A 10389-nucleotide genomic window follows, 5' to 3' on the forward strand; every position below is an offset into this window, starting at 1 on the left:
CTCCCATGGATTCTTACCTTCCCCAGAGGTTTTATTAAAAAGTGGTGGTGACTCTTGTGAAATGACTTCTCTTCATCTATTGAGATGATCAAGTGGTTCTTATCCTTGCTTCTGGTGATGTGATGAATTACATTAATTGACTTGCATAAATTGAACCAGGTTTGCAATCCTGGAATGAATCCCATTTGATAATGAGGTATGATTTTTTCATTAGTTACTGAATTTGCTTTGCTAGAAATTTGTTGAGAAGTTTTGCATCAATGTCTATCAAATTAATGGATGTATAGTTCTCTTTTATATTATGGGTTCTTATCTGGTTTTTTGATGAGTATTATGTTTGCTTCATAGAATGAGCTTGGTAGTGATCTTTCCATTTCTATTTCATTGAAGCGTTTGTGGAGTAAGAGAGTGAGTTCCCTTTGCAGACTTTATAGCATACTGCTCTAAATCTGGCTGTTACTGAGCTTTCCTTGGATGGGAGATTCTTTATTGCCATCTCAATTGCATTCTTTGTTATGGGTCAATTTAGTTAAGGTAAATCTTCTTGGTTAAGTTTGGGACTATCAGTGTACTCTAAAGATGCTTCCTTTTTTGCCATATTCTTGAATTTACTAGTATGAAAGTTTGTGGAATATTACCTAATAATAATGTGAATCTTTCATATCTCTGTAGTCATATTCCCATTTTCTTTTTTTTTATTTTGTCGGTCGTGGGCCTTGAACTCTGGGCCTTATCACTGTCCTTCAGATCTTCAATTCAAGGCTAGCACCTTACCACTTGAGCTACAGCACTACTTCCGGTTTTCTGGTGGTTTATTGGAGATAAGAGTTTCACGGAGTTTCCTGCCCGGGCTGGCTTTAAATCGTGATCCTCAGATCTCAGCCCCTTGAGTATGTAGGATTACAGGCGTGAGCCACCGGCGCTCGGCTTCATATTCTAATTTTCATCTCTAATTTTTATTAATTTGTGTGTCTTTTCTTTTCTTAGTCGAATTTGGTAATGGTCTGTCAATTTTGTTAACTTTTTTAAAGGACCAGCTTTTTGCTGTGTTCATCCTTTCTGTGGGTTTTTTACCCTAAATTGTTGATTTCCGATTTATTTTTATTAGCTATTTCTGTCTATTTTGTTGTTTATTTATTTTATTGTTTATTTTGTTTTATTCTGTCTATTTCATTGTCTCTTTCTGACAATTAAGGATTTGGCTTTGTCCTGCTTTTCTCAGAGCCTGGGTTGCATCATTCAATGAATTTGGGATTAGTATGGGACATAAAAAAGGCAGTTTTTAGAAGAAAATTTATAGGTCTGAACATCAAGAAGTTGGAGAAAATTGAAGTTTTCTTTTCTTAAATGTTTGAAGAGTTATGGATTACTCCATATTGAATCATTCATTTTCTACCAGTTTGAATCTTTCCTGTGATTGATTTTCTTGTTAAACTCTACTTTTATTGTATTGGCAGGATACAGCGTACCAATTCTTAGATTGTTTTCCTGTCCTTTAATGGTTCTGTCTTTTTGACTGAAAATTTTCCTTTAATAATTCATCGAGGAAATATCTGCAGGACTTACATTCCTTAACTGTGCTTGTCTGGGAACATCTTACTCCTTCCTTCATTACCAAAGGATATCTATTTTCCATAAAATATTCCTGGTGGATAAATTCTGTATTTTTATCACCAATACTGTAAATATTGTCAATACTATAAAACATGTAATACTAATGTCTTCTACTGACTCTTACAGATTCTACTGAGGAGTCAGCAGTTTGGCAATCATGGGCAGAGCTATGTGTTGTCTCCAAATTCTGTTCTATTCTAGAGTATCTAACCTATATTTATATTTCATTTGTGAGAAGTTGATCATAAGGCAGCTTGGTGTAGATTTTAGATCAGAGATTTGATGATCCTTTCATATTTATGTAACTTACATTTTTATCCTTGTATATGCTAGGAATTTGAAATTCTGGCACTACTTATTAGAACAGATATTTAAAACTTTGGGCATTCCCAACCATTTGCTGCATGCGGAAAATAGTATTATTTGCTTTTTAGAAAATGCTTTGTCAACTTTTATGAACCATTTTCACACATCTTCATTCTTATAGTTTATTCCTCCATTTGTGTATGCACAATCAACTTTTCTTAAACCTCATTATTTTCTTCCATTTAGAAGATTTTGCTCACAGGATAGGCTTTCATTATGATTATTTCACATATATTTATACTACATGTTGAACAAGTTAATACTTTCATTTGTGTTTCCATCATGCCTCCATTGTTTCCTTTTAAAACAATGCCAGTTGATTTCATTATATTAATTTCTACAACACACCCTTACACACATAGACAGGATACAGAGAAAGAAACTACATTATTTTGTTTTTCTTTCTTTCGTTCTACAGGTTTGTTTGTTTTTTAGTATCTCAATCTAAATATATTGGCAAGAGAGTAGCCATCACTGCATTTTACCATGGTGGGCTTGGAAGTGAGATTTCAATGTAAAGCTTCCTTACAATTCTCTCATCATCCACTGAATCTGAGATTCCCTTTATGATAATGACTTCATTGGAGTTGGATGCATCCCTTTTGTTTTGGTACATAAATAAAAATGAACTCCCCTCACTTGTATTTGAGCTCTTGTTTGGGTTGATATTGCAGGAAGAGCTGTTCAATATGTTGGGTCTGGGAGAAGACATTGCTATAGAATCTTTGTTTATAAAAGTTGCCCTTAAATAGAACATTGGATCGTTAGACTGGCCACATCAACACAAAACATAAACTTATTTTTCACAAAGATGTATTGAGTTGTTCTAAGATAGAGCAAGAGAATATTTGCTATCTCAAGAAAACCTAATATGAAGGACAACTACCATGAGTTAGTGCTGTTTCTCTCATTCTACCTCTCTCTCTCTCATCTTAAATAAGTTACTGAATCACATTCATGACAAATTCCTCTCATGTCCTTGCCTAGTTCAATATATAAGCATAAGACTCTACATTCACATTCCTTCCTAATTAAGGGTAATATTATAATTTGTTCAGTAGCAAAGAAGCAAGCATTCAACACAGAAAAATCACAAGTTTTGAAATACTCCTCAATTTCTATGCTCATGTAGGATCTTCAAGAACTATCAGTTTGTTTTGGCTTTGGTTTTTGCTGTTGAGGAAATCAACAAAAATCCTGTTCTTTTACATAACATGACTCTGGGACTTGATATCTATGATGTTGAATTCAGAGCTTGGACAATGTTAAAGAATCCCTTCATTTGGCTCTTTGGAAAATACAAGATTCCAAACTACTCTTGTATGAGAGACAGGAGGTCTACAGCAGTACTTACAGGACCATCAGGAATAACATCTAACCAGATTGGGACATTGCTGGGACTCTACAGATTTCCACAGGTGAGGGTGGGAAGTTTATAAAAATGTCTAATATGGTGCAATTTCAGGTGTTAAAAGAGGGTGAAAGGAGACACTCAATTTATAAAACTATTACATTTTGTGATATGAAATAATAACTACTCAAAGATAGTAGGATATTTATAGTCCATTGTTTGGAAAAGAAGATTGGAAAGAGTTCAAGCAGACAAATGCAAATTTATTCCTTCAAGCTATATTAATAATTTTCTTTAATAAGTTGGGAAATGGAAAATGACTTTGCAGTTTGCAGATATGTTGAGCAAGGTATTCACGGTTCACACCTATAATCCAGGGTACTCAGAAAACTTGTATCTTCAATTAACCAACAAGGAGCACAATGTGATGTGTAACTCAAATGGTAGAGCACCAGTTTAGAGGGGAAAAAAGCCAAGGAAGTGCAAGAGGCCATGTGTTTGTATCCCTGTATTGGCATGCACATAAATACACACACACACATACACACATGGGATATATAGGTTAAAAGAAGAAAGTCAGCATCAGAACAAGAAATGGTAAATGTGTTCTCTTGTAGATGAAAGTCATATCTGAAATATGAATATGTAATGTGAAATAAATATGGGACATGCTCATAGCCATTTACATACACACATGGTATATGTAGGAATGGAACACCATGGGTTAACTTTTCTGATCCACTAACAGTATAAAAAAGAACACCAAAGACATGACTGGAATAGATGTTAAGGGAAAAAGACAGATGAATAAAAAATGGACAGGTGGGAAAAACAACTTAATATTCAATGTACTTATTTGGAAATGGAATTTGGAAAGCCAGGGAGTGGTTGGGGGTTGATATAGATGCTATGTGTTGATAGAGTTATTGATAAAGATCAACAGACATTTACAAATCATTAAATTGTACTTTAAAAAACAACAAAACTATCTTCTACCTTCTTCAACTGGTTCTTAGCCTACTTCAAGACTGAGATTGTGTTGCATGGCAATCTCCTCATTCATGAATTTTCTTTCCCTTTAGTTTAGCTTTGGACCTTTTGATCATGCCCTGAGTGACCATAACACGTTTCCTGCTCTCTATCAGATGGCCCCAAAGGACACATCAATGGCCATAGCCATTGTCTCCTTACTGTTTCACTTCAACTGGAACTGGGTGGGGCTGTTGACCTCACAGGATGAGAATGGTTCATGGTTTCTGGCTGAATTGAAAGAACAGATGGCCAAAACCAAAGTTTGTGTAGCCTATGAGCTAGTCGTCTCAACCCAAGACCTGTCATATTTATTCAGAGTCATGGCAGTTTATAACAAGATCAACAATTCTTCTGCAAGTGTTCTCATCATATATGGTGATAAAGATTCCCTAATATCTATAATAATGAGTCTTGAGCAAATTTTAATGCAAGGCAAAGTTTGTGTCATGAATCTACAGTGGGATTTCACCATGAAAACGAGATATTTCATGCTAGGCTCATTGCATGTACCTCTTGTATTTACACAGCATCATGTAGATGTTTCTGGATTCACAGATTTTGTCAAGGCAGTTAATCCTCCCAAATACCCAGAAGACATTTTCCTTGCTAGGCTATGGTTTCTGTCATTTAATTGCTCAGATGCTGAGTCTGACTGTGTAATATGGGACAACTGTCCTCCTGACACCTCTTTGGATTGGTTGCCTGGACATATTTTTGACATGACTATGTCTGTGTACAGCTATAATATATACAAAACTGTATATGCTGTGGCCCAGGCTCTCCATGAGATGCTTCTTCTTCAAACGGAAGTTCACACAATGGGAAATAGGAAAGGAAGAGTGCCTTCCCCTGCACAGGTACTTATTTCTCCTTTAGAGGGCACACAACATTAGCAAAGACTCTTGTTGAGAGAATTCTCACTGTATGAATTTCTAAAGTTCTGCATATATCCATGTATTTATATATGTATATATACACACGTTTAAATAAAGGTTTTTAATCATCAGGCATACATATTTTGGTTTCTTTGTTAATATATGATTTTATTGCAAAGATACTGTACAGAGTACTTACATTTGCTATTGGGCATTGTTATCTTCTTTGTTTCTGCCCTACCATTCCTTCCGTCCCACCTTCCCTTCTCTCAATTCCTCCACCCCCATGTTAAGTTGATTTTCAGTATAGTGTCTTGTACATTTCATTGTTACAATGAGTCAACCTGTATCCTCATTTCATTATTTTATTATTTTCCTTCCTCTCCCCATATTAGAGAAATGTATATAGAGGATTCAGGTCACTGGAATCAATTAAAATGAAAACAGGGGTTTAACCATGTGGGAAGAACTTAGAAAATAAACAAAAATTCACATAGTACATTATTAGTATATTAAAAACAACAGCAACAAAGAAAAAAACCTCTTGTGTCTCTACCTTGGGGTCCTTTTCAATTAGCATTATATTGTAAGGTCATCTGTACATATCTTTTGACATTTCTGCTTGTCTGCTAAGATTATCCTATGTGTATACTAGTTACTGCAAATAAAAGAATCCATGGACCTCTGTGTCTTTGTGCCTGGCTTACTTCAGTTAATAATTCTTTCAGATGGACGCATAGAATTGAATTCATATATATATATATATATATATATATATATATATATATATATATTTAACTTTCTTGAGGGCTGTTTGGGTTTGTTCCATATCTTAGCTATGGTAAATTATGCTGCAATAGTTGTGCTCATAATTTTAGCTTGGCCTTGTTTATGATTGTTTGCATAAATGCCTAAAAGTGGGATTACTCAGTCATAGGGGAGCTCTATGTGGAATCATTTGAGGAAACTCCATAGTGCTTCCAAAGTGGTTGAACAAGTTCACACTCCCACCAACAATGCACTAGGACTCCCTTTTGGCCACATCCCTTCCATCATCTGGTATTATTAGATTTCTTGATTATAGCTATTATAACTAGGGTGAGGTGGCATCTCAATGCTGTTTTGATTTGCATTTTTTATGGCCAGAGAGTTTAATGATTTCTTCATTTGTCTATTGACCTTTTGTTGTTGGGGGATTTAATCTTTTGTGTTCTAAGTATTCTTTAGATATGAGTTTCTTGTGGGCATCCTATTGATCTTGTTAGCTATGTCCCATGTCATGCAGAAACTCTGCAATTTAAGGTAATCCCATTTGTCCAATCATTGTTTGATTTCTTGTGTTTCTGTGTCCTCATTAAGAAAATTTTGGCATGTGCCAAAGAAGCCTAGAGTTTCTCCTATTCCATCCTGTAAAGTTTTCAGGGTGTCTGCTTTACTTTGAGGTATTTGTTACATTTGGAGATGACTCAGTGCAGAGTGATATACAAAGATATAGCTTTAGTTTTCTACAGATGTTTAACCAATTTTGTCAGCACCATTTACTGAAGGGTCATATTTCTTCCATTCTAGTTTTTTAGCTCCCTCATTGAAAATGAGGTGGCTATAGGTCTGTGGGTTCATTTCAATGTTTTCAGTTCTATGCCATTGGTCATCAAATATGTTCTTGTGCCAGTACCAAGCCGTTTTGATGACTATTACTTTGTAGTAGAGTTTAAAATTTGATATTGATAATTCTCCATCACTGTTCTTTCTGTTAAGCATTGTTTTGCTATTTGGTACCTTTATTGCTTGATGTGAATTTTTGGATTGATTCTTCTATTTCATAGAAAAATGAGGTTGGGATATTAATAGCTACCACATTTAATCAGGAGCTTATTTACTGCATGTTTTCTGTCTTAACTCTGGGATGTAATTCACCGTATAGTGTTGCTATTTTAGCTGCACCTTTTCCTGAAAAACATCCAATATTACAATCCTGCTGGAGATCAAGTGATTTGGGATGAGAAAAGAAAATTGGAGCCAGAATATGACATTCTGAATATTTGGAACTTTCCAGAAGGCCTTGAACTTGCAGTGAAAGTAGGAAAGTTTTCTCCATATGCTCTACATGGCAATCAACTGTCTTTATCTGAAGATTTGTTAGAGTGGGCCATAGGAACTACAGAGGTGGGTTGGATCTAATCCTAATAATTTTTAATGACACACAAATCAGCAAAAGTCTCCCTTTTAGTGTATACCTGGCTGAGTTTTAGCAACTTGCTCCCATAGTCCTAGCTACTCAGATAGTCGATATCTGAATATCATGGTTAAATATCAGCCCAAACAGGAAAATCAGTGAGACTGTTAACTCCATTTAACCACTAACCATCTGGAAGTTAGCTATGTTTCCAGTACCAGAGTGGTAACTTTGAGCATAAAGGCTCAAATCTGTTACCAATATCTTGATTTATATCACAGTGATAAACTACCTGTGGAGTTGCTTTCCAGGGTTGAAAGTTTTCTTTTGTTCCCTTCTGTTGAGATTGATTTAATGGTTAATTGGCATGCTACTTAACCAACATTGGTGAAAGGAGTCCTCAAAGGCACCTCTGAGAATATTACCTCACCATGGACTGTAGAAAATGAAGAAGATACCATGGGCCTGAGGTTCACATAACACTACATAAAGGAGGTCTTCCTTCTTCTATTCTCCATATCTCAGATGAACTGGAGGCAAGGTATGGCATGAATTCAAAGAAATCCAATAGGACCGTACATTAGGAATTACTTTCTCAGCACTACTTTCCTCCTTTTAAAGATCCGATACTTCACATTGATTCCACAGTCTAGAAATCAAGGTTGAAGCACATAAGCCTTTGTGAATTATGGAATATGGACTTTATAATAGAATTCAATTAGTTGACTGCTTTTATATTCATAGAAACATTTTGTTTAGTAATCAATTATTTAAAACAATGCACTCTGTAAAGTGTTAGAGGGAAAGCTGAACAGTTACTGACACATCCATGATTTCTCTCAGACTCCTCACTCTATCTGCAGTGAGAGTTGTGGTCCTGGATTCAGAAAATCTCGTCAGGAGGAAAAAGCAACCTGTTGCTTTGATTGTACGCCTTGCCCAGAGAATGAGATTGCTAATGTCACAGGTAATTTTATGACTTATTAAGAAATTGTTACTCCTACCCTAGTTGTCCTCAACCCAAACAAATCAATGCAAAAGTTATATATTTGGACTACAGCGAAAATTTTGGTTCAAATATTGTAACACTCCAATGCATACCTTTTCAATACGTGTGAGAATCATTGAAGGAAAAAAAACCTAAGTAAAAATAGCTAAATAAAAAAGAGATGAAAATACTAGGTGGTTGTGATTTCAAAAGAAACAAAAATGCTATTATGAGAGTAAACAGTGTTATATTAAGAACACCACAGATGTGAACAATTTCTTAAATTCTTTGAAGAAGTAGTTCACAAGAACTAATGGTAGTTTACACTTCTCACCAGATGTGGAGCAGTGTGTGAAGTGTCCAGATTATCAGTATGCCAACACAGAGAGAAACCAGTGCCTCCTGAAAGCTGCAAGTTTCCTGGCTTTTGGAGATCCCTTGGGCATGGCTCTGGCATGCATGGCTCTTTGCTTCTCTATGCTAACTGTTGTTGTTCTTGGAGTGTTTGTGAAACACAAAGACAGTGCCATTGTCAAGGCCAATCACCAGACTCTCAGCTACATCTTGCTCATCTCCCTCATTTTCTGTTTCCTCTGTTCCTTGCTCTTTCTTGGCCATCCCAACACAGTCACCTGCATCCTACAGCAGATCACATTTGGGGTTGTGTTCACTGTGGCTGTTTCCACAGTGTTGGCTAAAACGGTGACTGTGGTTCTGGCCTTCAAGGCCACTTCTCCAGGGAGAAGGATGAGGTGGCTGCTGGTATCTGGGGCTGCTAACTTCATCATCCTCATCTGCACTTTGATCCAGGTGACCCTCTGTGGACTCTGGCTGGGAACCTCTCCTCCCTTTGTGGACACAGATGCATACTCTGAACATGGCCATATCATCATTCTGTGCAACAAGGGCTCCATCACTGCCTTCTACTGTGTCCTGGGATACCTGGGCTCCCTGGCCCTGGCCAGCTTCACTGTGGCTTTTCTGGCCAGGAACCTGCCTGACACCTTCAATGAAGCCAAGTTCCTGACCTTCAGCATGCTGGTGTTCTGCAGTGTGTGGCTCACCTTCCTGCCTGTTTACCACAGTGCCAAGGGGAAGGCCATGGTGGCTGTGGAGATCTTCTCAATCTTGGCCTCTAGTGCAGGGCTTCTAGGCTGTATATTTGTTCCAAAGTGCTACAACATCTTGTTAGTGCCAAATAAAATTTCTCCATATGGTTTTAGGGATAAAAGACATAGTAGGAGAAATATGCAATCTTATGAGTGAACTCAGAGGTTTGATTAGTGTACAGAAGATCTGATCTAAATCTACGGTAATTATCTCTTCTTATAATAGTTTATATTATGGAATTTTTCTTTCAAAGAATAAGGATCTTTTGTGTATTTTCCTTGTACTGGTAGACACAGGTGATGGTGATCACCATTTAAAATAAAAATTTGCTTTGATATTTTTAGTTCCTCCTATTTAATCTGCAATTAATCCTATCATCTTATTAATGTCTTTTCACTACTGCCTTTGTCAATTACTTTTTTCATTTTTATGCATATTACCTTCTAGGCTGCCCATCACCATGTTTCAGTGTACTCCAACCCATTGCATTAATATTTTTCTCCTCACATATTTTCATATTTTAATATCATTCTTAGAGATTGTTTTGTTCAATACTTGTTTATTTCTAGTCACACATTCTCCTTTTGAAATTATCCTGAGACTCTGTGGTGGGACCTTTCCCTCTGTTCTGGTCTTTCTTTTTCTTTTCTCTCTCCCTCTCCTTCTGTATCTTTCTCTTCTGTCTCACACTACTTCCCTCATATAACTTAGCAATGACTTGTATATGTTACAGGAAACACACTTTCATTTATGATTAGCAGGCACAAGATTTTTTATTTTCTCTGAAATTAAAGTCTGTAATGCATAAAAGTTATTCCCTTAAAGCATGGATATTCTTTTTATTTTATCATTGATTAATCACGCTTTATTAATTTCA

At 36.2% G+C, this 10389-nt stretch overlaps 1 protein-coding gene across 1 annotated transcript in view; it reads left to right on the top strand.

Annotated features, from left to right (window-relative positions):
- LOC138814262 (vomeronasal type-2 receptor 116-like) overlaps positions 1-9668 on the top strand; it is a 36290-nt gene extending 26622 nt beyond the window's left edge. Inside the window, exons 6-10 of the mRNA XM_070003266.1 lie at positions 3113-3398; positions 4414-5220; positions 7177-7404; positions 8258-8381; positions 8740-9668. Of these exons, the coding sequence (XP_069859367.1) occupies positions 3113-3398; positions 4414-5220; positions 7177-7404; positions 8258-8381; positions 8740-9668 (2374 nt within the window). The remainder of the gene's footprint in view (positions 1-3112; positions 3399-4413; positions 5221-7176; positions 7405-8257; positions 8382-8739) is intronic.
- Positions 9669-10389: the final 721 nt, after the last annotated feature.

Source organism: Dipodomys merriami, unplaced genomic scaffold (assembly GCF_024711535.1).
Source record: "Dipodomys merriami isolate MVZ:Mamm:240054 unplaced genomic scaffold, mDipMer1.0.p SCAF_6, whole genome shotgun sequence".
NCBI lineage: Eukaryota > Metazoa > Chordata > Mammalia > Rodentia > Heteromyidae > Dipodomys > Dipodomys merriami.